The 23411-nt window shown below is 35.1% G+C and overlaps 2 protein-coding genes across 2 annotated transcripts in view; both read right to left on the bottom strand.

The window, feature by feature from the left end:
• LOC137403814 (cationic amino acid transporter 2-like) overlaps positions 1-9163 on the bottom strand; it is a 50144-nt gene extending 40981 nt beyond the window's left edge. The window contains exons 1-3 of the mRNA XM_068089869.1: positions 9028-9163; positions 1806-1917; positions 902-920 (exon numbers count right to left, since the gene is read on the bottom strand). Of these exons, the coding sequence (XP_067945970.1) occupies positions 902-920; positions 1806-1824 (38 nt within the window). The 5' untranslated portion in view covers positions 1825-1917; positions 9028-9163. The remainder of the gene's footprint in view (positions 1-901; positions 921-1805; positions 1918-9027) is intronic.
• Positions 9164-20850: 11687 nt separating this feature from the next.
• LOC137403815 (cationic amino acid transporter 2-like) overlaps positions 20851-23411 on the bottom strand; it is a 33933-nt gene continuing 31372 nt past the window's right edge. Inside the window, exon 13 of the mRNA XM_068089870.1 lies at positions 20851-21707. Within this exon, the coding sequence (XP_067945971.1) occupies positions 21598-21707 (110 nt within the window). The 3' untranslated portion in view covers positions 20851-21597. The remainder of the gene's footprint in view (positions 21708-23411) is intronic.

Below are 23411 nucleotides of genomic sequence, written 5' to 3'. Positions count from 1 at the left end.
TGTAGTTGTGAGAGATGGTTTCTGTTTAGACTTTCATGCAACCTTATTCGTCCAAATATTTTCACAAATATACTTCACGCATTCAATAAAACTATGTCTATTGTTCTTACGCGTCTGTTTTATCGTCATTGTAATGCTGTCAGTTTTAGCACTAATATCATATAACTTACCGTAAAAAATCGTTAAACTTTTTAACCTTAGCTCGAAGGAGTACATACCATTGTCTGATAATCATGACGAGCCTGTTGGTCACCTGTGATAATCGCAAAGTGTTGCAAAAATTATTTGCGAAGGATTGGGTCACATGATCAGATTACGACTTTACGATTGAATAAGGCCAAAAGAAAACTGTAAAGTAGCGAGCATCTATATTTGATACGGGGTCTTATGTAAAACCTGAAGTGTTTGTCATAAGCTAGTGCTACGATAAGTTTTATTTTGAGCTTTGTATTGGCCTTTCAATTCACGTGAGAACATACGTGACAAGACGATGACCAAATTTCGTGGTTACGTCATCGAAATAAAGATATTCCAATCTACGGCGGCTTTTCGTTTTTGAGCTTTTAAGAGTTTGTAATCACATTTCCCCATATTTGGTACTTACAATACAACAGAGTAAGACACGGTAAATCTTTTGTTACCAAATAACTGTAATGTGAATTTTGTTGCAACTCAACCTTTAATTCCAATTATGATAGTTGCTGCAGGACTAGTATTTGATTCAAAGATGTGAAAAAAGAGGTTCCATAGGGAAAAAATGAGAACGCTTGATCATGGAGCAATGAATGATGCAGAGGTAGATGGATTTGTGATAGTTCAAACATTGTTAAAGTATTGTGGCGTGAACGCCGAGAGGCGGGGATATAGTGTGAACCAGCCTGTAGGGGTACCAGCACTTTACCTGTCTGGACATGAGTCACCTAAAATATAAGTCATCAATCTATACTAATAAGCTAACGCCTACACAATGCCACTCACATGTATTTATTGTTCTCGTGTTACAGCATCTAGTATTATAACAGTAAGGTAACACCATCTAGTGTTATAACAGTAAGGTAACACCATCTAGTGTTATAACAGTAAGGTAACACCATCTAGTGTTATAACAGTAAGGTAACACCATCTAGTGTTATAACAGTAAGGTAACACCATCTAGTGTTATAACAGTAAGGTAACACCATCTAGTGTTATAACAGTAAGGTAACACCATCTAGTGTTATAACAGTAAGGTAACACCATCTAGTGTTATAACAGTAAGGTAACACCATCTAGTGTTATAACAGTAAGGTAACACCATCTAGTGTTATAACAGTAAGGTAACACCATCTAGTGTTATAACAGTAAGGTAACACCATATAGTGTTATAACAGTAAGGTAACACCATCTAGTGTTATAACAGTAAGGTAACACCATCTAGTGTTATAACAGTAAGGTAACACCATCTAGTGTTATAACAGTAAGGTAACACCATATAGTGTTATAACAGTAAGGTAACACCATCTAGTGTTATAACAGTAAGGTAACACCATCTAGTGTTATAACAGTAAGACCATTCATTTAAAGCCATTTAAACGTTTAAAGTCCATCTAAAACCAGCTGCTATACTATAAACAAGAAACAACTTTGACCTAGTTTTCTCACCAGCTGGCTATACCTACATTTAGTGGTACAATTATCAAAAAACTGTGTTAGTCCACTATGGGGATAAATAAAAGGTTTGACTGATCTTTTACACAATGCCTATCAACCAATCATATCAGCTGGTAAGAATCAGCCAAAACCAGTAAAGCTCAATAGCAACTTACATAAAAAAGACTTTGGCATTGCAACGTTCTAAAATTTGTTGAAGACGCATAAAATCAGGTTGTACAGCGCCAGACGAAACCTAAGAGGAGGTCACTAACAGCAGAACAATTTCTACAATGGAATGAAAGACCCGCATCAAGAGTAAGGAATCCGCATGAATCGTGTGATTTTCATTTATCCTGTTCGACAATTAGTGTTAGCAATGAACATACACCTTATCAACAATTAGTGCTAGCAATGAACATACACCTTATCAACAATTAGTGCTAGCAATGAACATAAACCTTATCAACAATTAGTGCTAGCAATGAACATACACCTTATCAACAATTAGTGCTAGCAATGAACATACACCTTATCAACATTTAGTGCTAGCAATGAACATACACCTTATCAACAATTAGTGCTAGCAATGAACATACACCTTATCAACAATTAGTGCTAGCAATGAACATACACCTTATCAACAATTAGTGCTAGCAATGAACATACACCTTATCAACAATTAGTGCTAGCAATGAACATACAACTTATCAACAATTAGTGTTAGCAATGAACATACACCTTATCAACAATTAGTGCTAGCAATGAACATACACCTTATCAACAATTAGAGCTAGCAATGAACATACACCTTATCAACAATTAGTGCTAGCAATGAACATACACCTTATCAACAATTAGTGCTAGCAATAAACATACACCTTATCAACAATTAGTGTTAGCAATGAACATACACCTTATCAACAATTAGTGCTAGCAATGAACATACACCTTATCAACAATTAGTGCTAGCAATGAACATACAATTTATCAACAATTAGTGCTAGCAATGAACATACACCTTATCAACAATTAGTGTTAGCAATGAACATACACCTTATCAACAATTAGTGCTAGCAATAAACATACACCTTATCAACAATTAGTGCTAGCAATGAACATACACCTTATCAACAATTAGTGCTAGCAATGAACATACACCTTATCAACAATTAGTGCTAGCAATGAACATACACCTTATCAACAATTAGTGCTAGCAATGAACATACACCTTATCAACAATTAGTGCTAGCAATGAACATAAACCTTATCAACAATTAGTGCTAGCAATGAACATACACCTTATCAACAATTAGTGCTAGCAATGAACATACACCTTATCAACAATTAGTGCTAGCAATGAACATACAACTTATCAACAATTAGTGCTAGCAATGAACATACACCTTATCAACAATTAGTGCTAGCAATAAACATACACCTTATCAACAATTAGTGCTAGCAATGAACATACACCTTATCAACAATTAGCGTTAGCAATGAACATACACCTTATCAACAATTAGTGCTAGCAATGAACATACAACTTATCAACAATTAGTGTTAGCAATGAACATACACCTTATCAACAATTAGTGCTAGCAATGAACATACAACTTATCAACAATTAGTGTTAGCAATGAACATACACCTTATCAACAATTAGTGCTAGCAATAAACATACACCTTATCAACAATTAGTGCTAGCAATGAACATACACCTTATCAACAATTAGTGCTAGCAATGAACATACACCTTATCAACAATTAGTGCTAGCAATGAACATACACCTTATCAACAATTAGTGCTAGCAATGAACATACACCTTATCAACAATTAGTGCTAGCAATGAACATACACCTTATCAACAATTAGTGCTAGCAATGAACATACACCTTATCAACAATTAGTGCTAGCAATGAACATACAACTTATCAACAATTAGTGCTAGCAATGAACATACACCTTATCAACAATTAGTGCTAGCAATAAACATACACCTTATCAACAATTAGTGCTAGCAATGAACATACACCTTATCAACAATTAGTGTTAGCAATAAACATACACCTTATCAACAATTAGTGCTAGCAATGAACATACACCTTATCAACAATTAGTGTTAGCAATAAACATACACCTTATCAACAATTAGTGCTAGCAATGAACATACAACTTATCAACAATTAGTGCTAGCAATGAACATACACCTTATCAACAATTAGTGTTAGCAATGAACATACACCTTATCAACAATTAGTGCTAGCAATGAACATACAACTTATCAACAATTAGTGTTAGCAATAAACATACACCTTATCAACAATTAGTGCTAGCAATAAACATACACCTTATCAACAATTAGTGTTAGCAATGAACATACAACTTATCAACAATTAGTGCTAGCAATGAACATAAACCTTATCAACAATTAGTGTTAGCAATGAACATACACCTTATCAACAATTAGTGCTAGCAATGAACATACACCTTATCAACAATTAGTGCTAGCAATGAACATACACCTTATCAACAATTAGTGCTAGCAATGAACATACACCTTATCAACAATTAGTGCTAGCAATGAACATACACCTTATCAACAATTAGTGTTAGCAATGAACATACAACTTATCAACAATTAGTGCTAGCAATGAACATACACCTTATCAACAATTAGTGCTAGCAATAAACATACACCTTATCAACAATTAGTGTTAGCAATGAACATACACCTTATCAACAATTAGTGCTAGCAATGAACATACACCTTATCAACAATTAGTGCTAGCAATGAACATACAACTTATCAACAATTAGTGCTAGCAATGAACATACACCTTATCAACAATTTGATAAGGTGATCAAATCAAAGGTGATAAGGTGATACAATTTGATCAACAATTTGACGACAACTGTTGCAATAGCGATGAATAATTTAATTTTCAACATTAAACATTTTATTACCCACCAGTAATCACCTTGTTATTTTGTATTATATTTCTTGTATCATATTTCTTGTCTTATAATTTTTATCTTGGTTGTTATCTTATTGTTTGTTGTTATTAAATTGTCTTATATTATAATGTTCTGTTAGACTTTCCGAAATCTTGAGCAGGTAGTTTAAAAATTGAACGTCGCCACTAATTAGGCACCATCATAAAGTAAGGGTTGAAAATAGAACGCCATGGCATTCAAATACAGTGCCCTCTCGGAATTCCATTACCTCGATATACCAATAGAACGTCATGGCATTCAAATACAGTGCTCTCTCGGAATTCCATTATCCCGATATACCAATAGAACGTCATGGCATTCAAATACAGTGCTCTCTCGGAATTCCATTACCCCGATATACCAATAGAACGTCATGGCATTCAAATACAGTGCTCTCTCAGAATTCCATTACCCCGATATACCAATAGAACATCATGGCATTCAAATACAGTGCTCTCTCGGGATTCCATTACCCCGATATACCATTCAAATACAGTGCTCTCTTGGGATTCCATTACCCCGATATACCATTCAAATACAGTGCTCTCTCGGAATTCCATTACCCCGATATACCAATAGAACGTCATGGCATTCAAATACAGTGCTCTCTCGGGATTCCATTACCCTGATATACCATTCAAATACAGTGCTCTCTCGGAATTCCATTACCCCGATATACCATTCAAATACAGGGCTCTCTCGGGATACCATTACCCCGATATACCATTCAAATACAGTGCTCTCTCGGGATACCATTACCCCGATACACCATTCAAATACAGTGCTCTCTCGGGATTCCATGACCCCGATATACCAATAGAACGTCATGGCATTCAAATTCAGTGCTCTCTCGGGATTCCATTACCCCGATATACCAATAGAACGTCATGGCATTCAAATACAGTGCTCTCTCGGGATTCCATTACCCCGATATACCATTCAAATACAGTGCTCTCTCGGGATTCCATTACCCCGATATACCATTCAAATACAGTGCTCTCTCGGGATTCCATTACCACGATATACCATTTTTCACCTTACGAAGTTGAACATGATGATCTTTTACCTTACCATACAAATCTACCGTAATTCCACCATACAAATTCAACATTTTCGCCCGAGATCAAATTTGGCAGTCGGTGTACTTGTTACATACGCCAAAATAACAAAGACCTCGAAACGCTGTTCATCAAAAAAACTTTCACAACGCTTGAAAAAGACACAAATACCGAGTTTTCTCAATTCAGCAATTCTCGTGTGTAAAACGGTAAAAGTTCTCTTTAAAACCAGTAGCAAAGTTGGAGTTGCAATCCCTTGAAAAAGAAGGGTCAGACAATTTCTTCTAACCTGCTAACGAAAATCAAATTTACTACAAAAACAGCATCGTTTGGTCTTTCTTGCCTAATTAGGTTGAAAAAGGTTTAAGTGAGACCGGCTAAAATTATATTAAAAAACTTGAAAATGTTGAAAACTAATAGGTGATAAAATTTTAGCGATAAAATGTTAAATTCAATAAAATAGTTGAAAATACATACCATAACTTAGCTTTAAGCGTGTGTTAAATAAGCTAAACTTATTTAAAGTTTATGTTTCAAATACCTGTCTTCAAGGTAAGAACTCTCTACAGTACACACTGCACATTGCAACATTACATTTTATTGCAGATCCTTACCAATAAATACACTAAAGTTACTGTAAGTAACTATAATTACTAAGGTTAACATACTACTTCGTCAATAATTTTTAATATATACAGTACTTGTATAAAATTTTGATGATTTGCATTATATAATTACTATGGTTTCTATACTTCTCCATACGATTTTTTTCACCATACGATGTCAATCCTGGAAAGGATTAAAAGCATATTCTGAGGCTGCACTGTAAAGGTTGTTCGGTAGATTGGGTTGGGAATAAAGTGCCATTATAGCTATTTAGGCTACCTGGTATCATACGCTACTGGTGCAAATAACATATGCCATTTCAAATAAACCTGTAAAACATGCCATCTAAATTGAAAGAAGGTAAGAGTTACCGAGCGCCACGCAAAGAGCAAGAAAAAGCCGACAACAACAGTCCGTTGTGTCGTAATTATTATCACCCTATGATTCACCATGTCTTACTCTGCTGTATTATAGGTGCAAATAATGTGAAAATGTAATTACAAGCTCTTAAAAGCTCAAAAATGAACAGTTAATCGCAGCCATCACAAAACCGCCTCAGATTAGTTGTACAAGATGGCTTCGGTTTACACTTTCACGCAGCCTCAATCGTCGAAATACTTTCACAAATATACTTCACACATTCAATAAAACCATGTCTATTGTTCTTACGCATCTATTTTATCATCATGGTAATGCTGTCACTTTCAGCACTGATATCTTATAACCTACCATGAAAATTCGTTTAATTTTTTAACCTTAGCTCCAAGGAGTACATATCATTGTCTGCTAAACATGACGAGCCTGTTGGTCACCTGTGATAACCGAAAAAGGCTGCAGAAATTAATCGCAAAGTATGGGTCACATGATCAGATTACGACTAGACGATTAGACCAAGCCGAAACAGAACTGTAAAGTCCCGAGCATCTATATCTGATACAGGGTCTTCGGTAAAACCTGATGTGTTTATCATAAACTAGTGCTATGAGAAGTTTTATATTGAGCCTTTTATTGGCCTTTCAATTTACGTGAGAACGTCGCATGACAAAACAATAACCAAATGTAATGACTACGGCAGAGAAATAAACTGATTCCTATCTACGGCGGTTTCGTGATGGCTGCGTTCAACTGTTAGTTTTTGAGCTTTTAAGAGCTGGTAATCAAATTTCCACATAATTGGCACCTACAACACAGCAGAGTAAGACATGGTGAACCTTTTGATACCAAATAACTGCAATGTGAATTTTATTGCAAGTCAACCTTTAAATACCACAGATAACAATAGGCTGGTGTGAACGCCGGCTATAGCATGTGGTAACTAATAGTATACTATCGGCTGTGATGTTGAGAGTAAGTAAAATTATGCTACCAGCTGCATCTTATCAAAAGATGGTTTTTTATGCTTACGGAAGCGCGTGCTAAGATGTACTACCATAGCAAAGCATTGTTGTATGGAAATACTGTGAAAACAGCATACCAATAAGGAATGCAACCAGGCCACAGGATAAGCATATAATGCGTACAAGCAGCAAGACGCCTAGAAGATCCAATAATTGAAAGCGGCAAAAGAAAATTAGAAACTTCAGAATTGAAGGAAATCATTCATGGAAACTGCTGCAACCACCACCTGTGTAAACCGCCCAAGGGAAGTGGAAGCAATTAAACCTACCAACAACCATCACCAAAGAACCCACCACAGAAACATTAGAGACGAGTCAAATGAGCTACATACAGATCGCCCACTCTTGTCAAACATGGCCTAGATACCAAGACTAAGTCACGAGCTCCACCCTACATGCCGACATCACGTGTACCAGCTGAAGACTTACGCAAACAAGATATTTTCACTTGCCTGACATGAAGCATTGAACCTTAACACTCAACCTACACCCACAGGCTAACCATTTCACATGCCAGACATCTATAAAAAGGAACAGCTCTAATGACTCAGCATCTCATTCTCCATCTCTCTCCAGATCTCCATCTCTCTCTTCCCGAGGACCTTCTTGACGCTTTCCCCTCTGCCTGCTGAGCAGCTTCTCTCCCATCCCCCCTATAAAGCCTCATTCTCTTTCATCTGCTGAGCTTCTTCTACACCACTGTCTCAACTGCCGACACTCTCTACCTATGGCCTCTCACGATTAAACAAGCATGGACGACTGTTCGAGATAGAATGTAACTTTCATTAGCTATTCTAATTGTTTGTCATTAATATTATTGTTTTAGAATTTTGTTAGTTGTGTATTTCATTGTTTGACTTATAGAATAAAGAATTAACTTTAAATAGTAAATATCAGAATTACTTACAATAGCTTAACACCTTCACTTGTACCTGAACCAGTAATAATCAAATTAGTTCCTATAAGTTAAGCAAAAGTGCACAAACTAAACAGTCAAAATAGAATAAAATGACAAGCAAATTCAACGCTGATGTTGTGTGTAGGTTCGGATTAATTATTCATAACATAATTTCTCCACATCCATCCATAACAGCATTGTCCCGGATATTCACGTTTCATGCAGCTCAATCACCCGAAAGAAAAAAATGAAAATGTATGAGATTTTTGCCCCAATCTCCACAATTTTATAAATACCATCATTGATACATCAATTGCTCCAAAACCAAATTTCAAGCATTGCCCCACTCTCGGGTTGGCAGGCCTGTACGCACCCTTGTTTAAACATCGTGCAAACTCATAAGATACTATACCATATATAAGAGCTGTATACTAAGTTTACCTTGCCGGCAGTTCACTTTTATTGTCGACAATTCCTTTTATAAAAAACCAGCAAAAATAAGTTTCTCAGCATGGGTTTAAAAGTGTTGTAGTCGAGCCAAATTAAGCTGGAACCTTGAAACCAGTGCCGTGTATGAAAATTTTTTGCGACCGATGGAAGAGTATATGGAGCTCGCTGATTTCCGAACAAACACGCCACGCCCACTAATTTTAAACGTACACATAGGCTATAGCAGTGTCCACTGGGTCTGAGCAGAGCTAGTAGTAGAGTATAGTTTCACAGAGTCCCGCGACCAACAGAAGCGTATACGGGAGCTCGCTCGATTCCAAACAAACAGGCCGCGCCTACTATTTTTATATAAGTTTTAATGGAAAGGCCGCAACATTAATCAACAAAAACTACTCCCATTAGCAGTCGCTTCAAAATTGATTGTTGTATCATGAATCATTTGGAACAAAACAAAATTTCTTACAAAAAGCTACTAATAAAGTTTTTGTAATATCGTAAAGTAAATGCAAAAAAGAGCGGTATTGAGAGCGAGGTATGAATATTCCATTAGAGATCAGTATGTCGACAGGAATCGGACGTTTTGGTTTCCGGTTTTGGTCGCGAGACTTTGTAAGGCTATATGACTCTGACAGCAGAGAGCTGTATAACTTCCCAGAGTTTCGCTGCTAACTGATGCGTATATCGGAGCTCGCACAGCTCCAAACAAACAAGCCGCGCCAACTATTGTTTTGTATAAGTTATAATGGAGAGGCCGCAACACTAACCAACAAAAATTACTCCCATTGTCCGTTGCTTTAAAATTGATTGTTGTATTATATACCATTTGAAAAACGACCAAATTTCCTACAAGAAACTACAAATGATTTTTGTAATAAGGTAAAGTAAATGCAAAAGAGTGAGATGTTGAGAGCGAGGTAAGAATATTCCATTAGAGATCAGAATGTCGATCGGGTTTGTTTGGAATCAAACGCTTTTGTTTCTGGTTTTTGGTCATGGGACTCTGTGAAACTAAACGGCTCTGGGTCTGAGTAGAAAAGTAAAAACAGTGCATCGGTTGACTTCTGGTAAAGCGCTGGCGACGGATATCCAGTAATACCATTAAAGCGAAAACGAATTGTTGTAATTTTGGCCTCTGAAACCTTACTTGCCAACTCTCACGCAATCACCCCAATGAAAATGCGTGAGAAATGCGTCGTAAGATTTTTGCCCCAATTTCAATAATTTTATATATCCTATCATTGATACATCAATTGCCCCAAAACCAAATCTCAGGCATTGCTCCACTCTTGGGTTGGCAGGTCTGTCTGAAATATCAAACTCCTTAGAAGCAAAGGCTCTAACGGGAAAAAACCAATGAAAGCCCAGAGTGTGCCCTATTTACTCATATACCTTTCCCTATAAAATTACTCACCAGAATGTATACGTGAGTGCCCAATTCCCCTCATATTGTGTTTTACAGGGGTTTTACATTAACCAGGTAACATGGTATAATGTGCATAGTACAGGATATCATTTTATCATGTATGCAACTAATGTGTATATGTAAATATGTAAACAAAAGAAAGTTGTATATTTTAAATGTGTAGCCAGTAGGAGTTTAATCTCAAAATAACAAACCTGCATGTATAGTAGTAAATGGAAGTTTAATCAAATAACATATATATTTTGTGATTGACTACAAGTAGAATGCTTTTTGATGATTATTAAATATAGTTGCAGTCAGAGATAAAATTGCAACATATTGTTGATTTCATAGGCTATCTCTCTGTAACATTTAGTATAAATGTTCAAATATAGTCACTATAACAAGTTTAGCCTTTAGAAATTCTATATAAACTTTCAAGTAGAAAAGTATTAATCAAATGTAATATGAAAGAATTATGAATACATGTATTTAAAGAAAATGTGGTGAAAGAAGAGAGTCATGACATACAGCTTGCGCTTGTAGCGGGCATTGTTACATAGTTGTGGTTTGCCTTTGGAATGTGTTCGTTACTGGCAGTAAGCCTTACTCTTATGTCATTGGCTGTGCCCTTTTTGTCTATCTTGTGTTGTTTGAGATTATGGTATGAGTAGGCACTCACTTCTCACTGGCAGTGGTACAATAGAGTCATATAGTGTACAGCACATTTCAGCACAGAAAAGAGCTAAAAGTACAACATAAACATAAAGCGTAATAATATAAACGTATGTAATATAAACGTCTGAAAACCAAAACCCTACATTGAAATCTTTCTACATAGCGCGATTAGAACTCCCCATATCACTTGTCACACAGACTACATGTAAACTGATATCATTAGTCTTGTGCAGAATGTTGACAATAATGTCTTTGAAAGCAGTACCGTCAGCGTTGTCACTTTCATGAGAAACAATAAACTAAAAACTTCATGTATATGTAATGCAGTGCAAAGAATTAAGAAAAACAAAATGAATAAATTATTGAACTAAAATTATAACATGAAAATATATTCCTTATTAGTATTGTGATTTTGCAAATAATTTATGATTTACACGTAGATGTGAACTCTACAAAAGACCCATAGCATTTAAATATATGTTCATACATAATACATCCTTTTGAGCGTTAGACGTAGCACTGTTTGCATTCACAGACAATAACTCGCCTGTACCAATATTAGCCCATCATGCTAATGTCAGCATCAACATTCAAACCAAAACCAGGGAGCATAAATTATATTACGCACCAAATGCAACTTGTTCAGCGAACTATCATAGAACAACGTGCATAGAGCAACGATAGCCAATTTGGATTTGGATTTTCAATTAAGGCATTAGGCATAAGATTTACCTGCTATATTGACAATTGTACTTGCAATAGACTCCAAAAAATGGAATTTTTGCTCTATACACCTCAAATTATGACTAGCCGCGAGTAGCATAGTTTATTAAGAAAAAACTATTTCAGTGCCATGGTGAACTTAAGAAAATACGCCGTTTTCCGTCGCCATTTCTAGGAGCTCAACACAAATAGCCTTCGACTGAGTTGCATCCACTCTCGCTCTTCCACTCAGCACTGGGATATAGTGGAAAGACATCATCATTACCAAACAAAATTAAATCCCATTTGCAACAGCTCTAACATTCATTGGTATGTTATACATCGTTTGAAAGAAGATGCTCTACAAAGTAATGCCTATATATTTACAAATAAAGATATTATAACCCTTTAACAGCTCAAGTCAAAGCACAATTCTTACTTAAACTTGCATAGTGTTACGGAAGAGCACCCACCGTGATCAGAGCTGTAGTGATCGACCTCCTGGCCAGCACGGTCACAAGGCCGAGTGTTCCACCCACAGGAGAAGGCTCGGTGGTCACCGTTGAGGATGCACGGACGACAGAAGAGGCCATGGTATTTAGATATTCTGCTTTATTGGAGAAAATATTCAAAAAGTGCAACATATTCCCAACAAAAAGCCTCTATTTGCAGGCAAGATAATTTAAACAGTAAGCAAATAGAGTTACCAACCATCTTTTGCGAAAACAGGAGGACCTATTTTGCCACGAAAACCATAAAATTGTTGTCATTGTCTTACAATGACAACAATACATGCAGAAAGAAAATTTAGTTACCTACTCATCTTAGACACAACACACAGACCGGATTCAGTAAAACAACTGATGTGTAAATCAGCGTGATGATTATAACCATTTCTAAACAACATAAAATTATTCAAAAACACTCATAGGTGAGTTTTGAAAGACTTACAGTTATGTAAAATAAATTGCGTGACACTGCGTGAATGCTAAAATCATGCCAGATCGTCATAAATAATTAATATATTAAACATATTATGTTTAAAATTTTAAAATGTGTACAAGTAATATTTAAGAGTTTTTGATGTGAATAGCTTGACTAGTAGATATTCGAGTACTTGTGTAGAAGACATGTAGATATGAGCAGTTGTTGCTGATTATCAGTGAAGCAGATGTATAAAGAATATAAGTGAGAATAAGTATCTTACAGTCACAAGTGAAACAAGTTGAATTTCTGTACATACAATAATCTGTAAAATAAGTAGTAGCTCTTGCAAGGATTGATAATCAAAACTAACAAGGACTACTAGAAAACAGCATGGCTTAGCAACTAACAGTCTCGTAAGGAAGCAGATTTATTAAACCAGATGACCAGGTCTTTTGACGAATTCTAAAATGCTTGTTCAGTTGGTTAAACTAGGAGATAAATCTAATCTAAAATTAGGAAATAGTTTACAAGAAAAATTGTAGCGGTGAGGAGACTCATCCTCCGCTAAGCAGATGCAAGTGGGAGAGAAAGTACGACCTAGTTTGTATTTATGTAACTGAAGTCTTGTGTGATCTGTGAGTAGTCTGCAGAGGCTACCTACGAGTCATGGATCTACCTGCCGTGGGGCTACCTACGAGTCATGGATCTACCTGTCATGGGACAGGATTAGATGTTATTAGTGTAGCAGGATTTGGTGAGGAGTGGAGTAGACCTTCTGAGGCAGCATTGCTGGCATAAAAGGTTTTCCATCATTTCAAACAGTATTTTTGTGCATAATGCACATTTTAATTTTTCTCCTTGTTAAATCTTTTGCGGGGTTGAATAGGAAGGGATGCATCCTTTATAAATCTGAGACCAAAAAAACCTCATCGTTTCAGACATGAGTGCTAGAGAAAAGGCTAGAAAAGAGTTTGGTTGATGTTCTCAGGTTCTAATTTCAGTATCTGTCGCACCAGACTACGTCTGAGTTGATTATTTGATATTTCTAATGGTTTTATTTGTGAAAATACATGTAGGTGTTCAGCCGGAGAAATGAATAGAACATTTAAATGTCCTTCAAAATATAGTAAAATGTAAGTTTATGTGAAGAGTCCCACAAGTATGCTAACAAGTATGCTAGGTAGGAAGCGACATGGCATTAATAATCTTGGTAGAAGTTTGAACGTTTAAACCAAGAAGTGCAAATAATCTGGTCATGGACTATTTCTGATGTAATGTATGTTTAGATTTACTTAGTTGAGCCTGAATCGCAAATTTATGCATATTATAACTCCAAGCACGGAAGATTCTGTGCTTAAGCTAATAGGAAGACCAGAAAGTTTAGGTGATTGACATGCATTATCGAAAGAGACAAAATCAGATTTGCTTCTATTGGCAGACAGTCGCCAAAGCCTAAGCCAGATGTAAAGCTTGTTGCCAGAATTTTGACAAGCGTCCTGAGGTGGCTATCAGTAGATGCTGCAATTAGTATTGTAGTGTTGCCAGCGTATTGAAGACTGTGACCTGAGATACCGGCTAATATGTTGTGCATGTATATAGCAAAAAACAAGGGGGACAAAACACTACCCTGTGAAACACCAACGCCACTCTAAAATCTTTGTTTTCTGTGGCCATTTATTGCGGTGTAATAAACCTGTTAAAAAGGATGTTAATATTTTTAAGAGATAACATTCGTTGAAATCCATAGCATTTGTTGAAATAGACCAAAAGCAAACTATAAATCTCAACTACAGTATGCTTGACCACAAAATTGATTTGCGATTTAAAAAATGAACGATTTATGTACGCCTAGGTTATGGAGTTTATAAAGCAACCCATCTACCCATATAAAAGCAAATATTTTCTGGAGGTCGATAAACATGACCGCTACTTTCTATTTTGTTTTAATATCATGTTGCATGTATCGATCATGTTGCATGTATCGATCATGTTGCATGTATCGATCATGTTACATGTATCGATCATGTTGCATGTATCGATCATGTTGCATGTATCGATCATGTTGCATGTATCGATCACTAAAGCATGTATCAATCATATTGCATGTATCGATCATGTTGCATGTATCGATCATGTTTAATATCATGTTGCATGTATCGATCATGTTGCATGTATCGATCATGTTTAATATCATGTTGCATGTATCGATCATGTTTAATATCATGTTGCATGTATCGATCATGTTGCATGTATCGATCATGTTTAATATCATGTTGCATGTATCGATCATGTTTAATATCATGTTGCATGTATCGATCATGTCACTAACGCAACTGGTTGTAGTAAATCTAGATCTAAAGCCATATTGTGAGCTAGATAAGATTTTTTGTTCATCCACAATTCAACGAAGTCGAGCCTTTAGAATGCGTTCCATTAGTTTGCCAATATATGATGTGATAGTGATTGGTGAATAGCTTGCTGTTGAGTTATAATTGGCACATGCCTGGTTTATGGAGAAATCTAACATTTTCATAATTCCATGGCCATATACCACTCAAAAAACTGAATTAAAAAGTATATTTATACTATTAAAAATTGATCACCTATATTTTTAAACATCATTGGGTGAACCCCGTCATTGTCCGCACTCTCTCTAGAACATTTGATTATGCTTAGAGCAGTTCAAATCTCATACATTGTAATCTTCTCATTTAAGAAGCTATTCAGGTTTGAAGATTGGAAAGAAGGATTGTTTATATTTTACCTAACATGTTCCATAGACTTGTCACCAAATTGTTTTCCTGTTAGATGTTAGTCTTGAAATATGTCATAATTCAGTACCTCTGCTTTTTAGTTACCATCATCATGTATCATGTAGGTTTCTCCAGTTGTCTTCAAGCAAGCCTATGTAGCTAATGTTGCTGTTTGTCTTGTAAAAAGTGCTTTTAAAAGTTTTTCGAAATTCTTGGGTCAGTTGGGCGCTAAAAAGATTCAATTCGGCGTAGCTGGATGATTTTGAGCGTTTTACAACACTTTGACAAAAACCAAACAGTTATACACCAGTGTTGACCAAACTTGTTAAAAAGGTTCAATTCGGTGTAATTAGATGATTTCGAGCGTTTTAGACCATTTTGACGAAAATGAAAAAGGTTACAACGGTAGTGATACATCTGCAATACTACATGGTTGTTATCTGTCTTGAATATCACCTCTGATACACAACATATTAGTGGCCCTGTTGTCTTGCATATTTGATATAGGCCTACAATATGGTAGATATCCCTATAATCTATCAACTCTGATACACAACATGGTAGTGACCCCTCTAGTATATCTTGTCTCCTCTATTATGCAACATGGCAGTGACTCCTCTAGTATATCATCTCTGTTACACAACATGATAGTGATCTCATGAAGCAAGCAAATTTACAGACAGAGTTAAAAGTGCAATATTAAAACAAAACCGCTTAGAAACCTCAGCCTCATGAATATTTTCCGCTGCCACTATTTTGTTATCTGTGTGAGGGCTACGGTAGAAATAGCAATTAAATAAAAATAATTGGTAGTTTAAAATTGTATGAGTAATCAAATAATTAATTTCAGATTGGCAAACTTGCATTAATAATTGAATTAACACTTCATTTTTTCATAAGTTTTTTCAAAAATTAAATTATCAAATTAGTTTGAAGTTTAATTGTGTTAATACTAAATTAATAATGTAACTTTGGTATAATTATAACGTTGTCTAAATCAAGAGTTAAATAAAAAGTGTGCATGACAACTAAAAGCATTAATAATTGTAATAAACTAATTTTTGCATAAAATTGAATTATACATTAAACTATCAAATTTGTATCCAAAATAATTGCATAAATAGTAATGTTGAAATAATTACCTAATTGCTGTGGAAACTAAATTACGCATTTCCTTATTAAATTAGCTTCGAAAATATTTGTATTAGAACTTGAACTAAGAAATTAATTTTTCCTCGAGATATCCTATGCAATAAATTTTCAAACTAGTTAAAAACAGTAAACCGGTTATTAGTTGAATTGGTAAAGCATAGTTGCAGCTAAGTTAAAGCATAGTTGCAGCTAAGTTAAAGCATAGTTGCAGCTAAGTTAAAGCATAGTTGCAGCTAAGTTAAATCCAGCATTAAGTTTATGTTTCAATTTTATTTTGTAAATTACTTTAAACACTTCTTTTACCACCTGATGTGGCATATAATTGCTTCTTTTACCACCTGATGTGGCATATAATTGCTTCTTTTACCACCTGATGTGGCATATAATTGCTTCTTTTACCACCTGATGTGGCATATAATTGCTTCTTTTACCACCTGATGTGGCATATAATTGCTTCTTTTACCACCTGATGTGGCATATAATTGCTTCTTTTACCACCTGATGTGGCATATAATTGCTTCTTTTACCACCTGATGTGGCATATAATTGCTTCTTTTACCACCTGATGTGGCATATAATTGCTTCTTTTACCACCTGATGTGGCATATAATTGCTTCTTTTACCACCTGATGTGGCATATAATTGCTTCTTTTACCACCTGATGTGGCATATAATTGCTTCTTTTACCACCTGATGTGGCATATAATTGCTTCTTTTACCACCTGATGTGGCATATAATTGCTTCTTTTACCACCTGATGTGGCATATAATTGCTTCTTTTACCACCTGATGTGGCATATAATTGCTTCTTTTACCACCTGATGTGGCATATAATTGCTTCTTTTACCACCTGATGTGGCATATAATTGCTTCTTTTACCACCTGATGTGGCATATAATTGCTTCTTTTACCACCTGATGTGGCATATAATTGCTTCTTTTACCACCTGATGTGGCATATAATTGCTTCTTTTACCACCTGATGTGGCATATAATTGCTTCTTTTACCACCTGATGTGGCATATAATTGCTTCTTTTACCACCTGATGTGGCATATAATTGCTTCTTTTACCACCTGATGTGGCATATAATTGCTTCTTTTACCACCTGATGTGGCATATAATTGCTTCTTTTACCACCTGATGTGGCATATAATTGCTTCTTTTACCACCTGATGTGGCATATAATTGCTTCTTTTACCACCTGATGTGGCATATAATTGCTTCTTTTACCACCTGATGTGGCATATAATTGCTTCTTTTACCACCTGATGTGGCATATAATTGCTTCTTTTACCACCTGATGTGGCATATAATTGCTTCTTTTACCACCTGATGTGGCATATAATTGCTTCTTTTACCACCTGATGTGGCATATAATTGCTTCTTTTACCACCTGATGTGGCATATAATTGCTTCTTTTACCACCTGATGTGGCATATAATTGCTTCTTTTACCACCTGATGTGGCATATAATTGCTTCTTTTACCACCTGATGTGGCATATAATTGCTTCTTTTACCACCTGATGTGGCATATAATTGCTTCTTTTACCACCTGATGTGGCATATAATTGCTTCTTTTACCACCTGATGTGGCATATAATTGCTTCTTTTACCACCTGATGTGGCATATAATTGCTTCTTTTACCACCTGATGTGGCATATAATTGCTTCTTTTACCACCTGATGTGGCATATAATTGCTTCTTTTACCACCTGATGTGGCATATAATTGCTTCTTTTACCACCTGATGTGGCATATAATTGCTTCTTTTACCACCTGATGTGGCATATAATTGCTTCTTTTACCACCTGATGTGGCATATAATTGCTTCTTTTACCACCTGATGTGGCATATAATTGCTTCTTTTACCACCTGATGTGGCATATAATTGCTTCTTTTACCACCTGATGTGGCATATAATTGCTTCTTTTACCACCTGATGTGGCATATAATTGCTTCTTTTACCACCTGATGTGGCATATAATTGCTTCTTTTACCACCTGATGTGGCATATAATTGCTTCTTTTACCACCTGATGTGGCATATAATTGCTTCTTTTACCACCTGATGTGGCATATAATTGCTTCTTTTACCACCTGATGTGGCATATAATTGCTTCTTTTACCACCTGATGTGGCATATAATTGCTTCTTTTACCACCTGATGTGGCATATAATTGCTTCTTTTACCACCTGATGTGGCATATAATTGCTTCTTTTACCACCTGATGTGGCATATAATTGCTTCTTTTACCACCTGATGTGGCATATAATTGCTTCTTTTACCACCTGATGTGGCATATAATTGCTTCTTTTACCACCTGATGTGGCATATAATTGCTTCTTTTACCACCTGATGTGGCATATAATTGCTTCTTTTACCACCTGATGTGGCATATAATTGCTTCTTTTACCACCTGATGTGGCATATAATTGCTTCTTTTACCACCTGATGTGGCATATAATTGCTTCTTTTACCACCTGATGTGGCATATAATTGCTTCTTTTACCACCTGATGTGGCATATAATTGCTTCTTTTACCACCTGATGTGGCATATAATTGCTTCTTTTACCACCTGATGTGGCATATAATTGCTTCTTTTACCACCTGATGTGGCATATAATTGCTTCTTTTACCACCTGATGTGGCATATAATTGCTTCTTTTACCACCTGATGTGGCATATAATTGCTTCTTTTACCACCTGATGTGGCATATAATTGCTTCTTTTACCACCTGATGTGGCATATAATTGCTTCTTTTACCACCTGATGTGGCATATAATTGCTTCTTTTACCACCTGATGTGGCATATAATTGCTTCTTTTACCACCTGATGTGGCATATAATTGCTTCTTTTACCACCTGATGTGGCATATAATTGCTTCTTTTACCACCTGATGTGGCATATAATACATATATATATATATATATATATATATATATATATATATAAAACAGTAGCTGTGACAGTACTGTCTGTAGCATGAATATATGGATATACTCATGCTATAGACTATAATAGAGTTATAGACATATAAACATAGACATAGAGCTATAGACATACTCAAATTGAATCATGCTTTATATTAACAAATTAATTTGTAAAATAATTGCATCAATAGTAAAATTTATTAATTAAATATCAATTAATCTAAATTGTGCATTAAATTACCAATTTTAATTGTTACATAAGTGCATTCATGATTTAATTAGCGAAATAACTTTTCTCAAAGCTGAATTAATACTTAAATTATCAAATAAATATCGGATTAAACTTTATTAATAAACGATTTAATAAACTATTTGCAGGAAAAATTGGATTAATCAATAAATTTTGAATAACCATGCTTAAGAATTTTGTATTAAATTGCTAATTGATAGTTTGATGAGTAATCTAATGCAATTATTATTGCACATTATTAATTGGCCACAGCCATGGTTGTTATATCTGTTGACTGTTCAGCAGCAGCCCCTAAGGTGTTTACACAGACATCAGAACACAATTCTTCTAGAAATACAAACCAGAACTAGTTGCAGATACAAAACCTGTCTGAGTTTTAATTATTGGAAATTATTTCTGTTTGTGGTCTCTTCATTAAAAATTATATAAAATGGCGTGTTTGTTTGGAAAATAGCAAATCTATTTTGGTCATGGGACTCTCTCATACTGATACTGATTGAACTAAGTACCTCCGATCACTCCAATAAATCTTGCACTATGCCCATGTTTGCCTAACACGGGGAGTTGAAAGCTTGAACAGACAACTCCTCGAAAATAAGCTATCAGTGACCAATGTTAACTTATCATGACCATTCATGTTGCTTTGCCTCAGCATTGAGTGCAACAAATCATTCTCAAAAGAGGGACTAGACAGTTCCATTAACTCATGCTATGCAACAATGATATCCTTGCAAATAAATAGTTTAATCAAACTTAAGTCATCACATTAACATTTGCTTGTTATGCCAATTGCAGAAAAAGCAGGCAATTAGCGATTTATTTCAATACATTTTCCAAAACAATATTAGAAATAATGCTATAAGTATTCCTATAAGTATTCCTCATATACAAGAAAGTTTCGTATTGCTTAGTAAATTCTGCTGACTTGTTCTAAAACTTGGATATGCTGAAATTACAAGCGTCGGCAGACGCTGTGACTTGAAACTGAGAAAATAACTCAATCAAAGATCGTAACTGATTTTAGAACAACTTTATTAAAAGACTATTGCAAAGAAACTCAATAGCAACGTTTATAGTAGGTAAAATGATATAGATTAATTTAATACAGTAATATATTAAGAACCAACTCATTGCCAACTTGTACAAGAATCATGTCTGTGTAAAACACAGATTAGTTTAGAAGAAAGAAGAAAGTAATGTACTCGTACTATATATAAAGATATAATAATATATATATTGTATATAAAGACAAGGATACTAGATAAGACTAGACTATGGTTGTCAAGACACTCGAATATTATAGCTTTCTTCTGCCACAGCCACCTATTATTCAGCATTAAATTTGATTTTCTGCTTTTCCTGAGCGAACCGAGTGCACAATGCATCATATTTAAAATATCGTATGTTATATGGTACCCATTCCGAGTACCACGTGACATCTAGCAGCGCATGACCACCACCACACCACATGACATCCAACAATCCCACTGATAACAAGCTACTTTGAATGCCAACAAGGTAGATTAAAATAAATATATATAAAATATAAATAGAAAACAATGGATGGTCCTAGAGTATGTTTTCTGCTAGTTCTACTGCAAATGGATAACGATAAAAAAGTAAAATAATATTTCACAATTTCATGTGGACCAAAACTCTTGATTAAAATCATAGGAATTACAACTGATGGTTATCGTTTTTTGCAAGCGAACAACAATTTATAGATACAATCTCTAGCAAAATCTTTGATAGAACAGTTTCATTAGTCTGTATAGGATTGGCCTTCACTATGGATGAGAGATGAATCTTCCTTATCAACCTGTTGTCGCTCCCTACTTTGCCATATTCCATAGCAAAAGTATACTAGAAAACCTGACAAGAAAGGACAATAATTTCAATAAACATGAGTGAAAGGTGAAAAAATGGGTGAAAGGGTAGATGGCTGGCTGCCCATCGTAACACACAGGTTTAGAGCCACAGGTTAGTCTAAAGGATTTTATAACAATTCTGCATAAGAAAATGGCAAGACTAATGTTAGCACTTGATCAGACCAACTTGAGTCAACAAAAGCAAGAATGAGAATGTGAGCAATGAACTCTCACTTCTTCACACTTGCTGTCAGCTATAAAAAGAGCCAGCGTTTTATCATAAATAAAAAGATCTGCATGCAGCAAGATAATCAGTAGAAAAAGCAAGAAAATTGATGAACAGCAACAAGTGCAGAGAAATATCATGTATTTATAATTCATCTAAATAAAATTCAACTTAATACTTTTGGTGGTTGTAAATTTATATGTAAGTTACCGTAAAACCTTTATTTGAACGCTATGGCGCTCTATTTATTAACCTTCCATTATAGTGGCGCTTTACTAGAGGTGACGTTCAAATCGAGGGTGACGTTGTATTTTTCAAACCTTGTCAGAATTTTTAGAAGATGAATTTAACAATTTCATGGGCGAAATGAATGTCGCCTATATTTTTCACACTCTTCTTTGGGTAGAGCGACTTTGGCCCTTTTGAATGAAAGAAATTTGCTGACTTCCCTCCAACTTGTAGTAATCTCTAAATACATAGCAATATCAACTGATATATGTCTTTAACAGTTGATATCTATTGCTTAACCTAAGATGATCTTATGGCCTGCTTTGCTATTTGTTGGAGCTTTCAAGTTTTTTATTTCATTCTAAATTAGAAGGCATATTTTCATTTTATAACTATATTTAACAAGGTTGTATAAAAGCTCATTACACTCATTGATATGTTTTGCTACAGTTTGCAGCTAAAACCAGCTTTGTATGTGCAATAAAAAAGTTATAAGCCTCGATTTATTGTAAGCCGAGTTTATATAACCGCCATGACGCTATCACATAATATGCTACATACCTGAAAGCTTATATGTCATATAATAATAATAATCTAACAAATGCTACAAATTTGTAGATTGTTCACTATTCAAGAGCAAATGAGATAAACAAACCATATTTATAATACATTCAAAAACAAAAATTAACATTTGTACAACAAAAATATTAGTATCGTTCGCTCAGCCAATTGCTGTCTGATTGTTGCGTTCGTTTGAAACCATTTCATATTCTTAAGGCTGTTCAATACCTTCCACAGTGTCTTCTGACCTCAACTCTTTTTCTGCACAGTTGAGCTAGTCATTATTAGCGCCCAAACAATTTTTTAGCAGAGCACAACTTTTATGCAATGCAATTTACATTTCTCACACAAACAAAGAGAAACAGAGTTAATCAAAATAGCCTCAAAATTTTAGCCTCAAAATAAGTAGTCACACAGATTCCATCGTACTGTATATGCACAAAATCTTTTTTCACATACATCGAAGATTGAAGACCGTGTTAGATAAGGAACTACTATTAGCCTAATACAGTTACTAATTATTTCTTTGTTGAATTCAATTTTTAACGGAGAAACTAAAAAAACTTGGAGTTGAAAAACGGACTTGGATACGAAAAAAACAACGAACGAATTATTTGGTATTGATGTAATTGAGTCATTATTAGTACTGTTTTTTGGACGCTTTTTTACTGATCCCTCTTGCTATTACGGGTT

Source organism: Watersipora subatra, chromosome 9, assembly GCF_963576615.1.
Source record: "Watersipora subatra chromosome 9, tzWatSuba1.1, whole genome shotgun sequence".
Lineage (NCBI taxonomy): Eukaryota > Metazoa > Bryozoa > Gymnolaemata > Cheilostomatida > Watersiporidae > Watersipora > Watersipora subatra.
The sequence above is the reverse complement of the archived record's forward strand: the minus strand, read 5'-3'. Positions and strand labels throughout refer to the sequence as shown.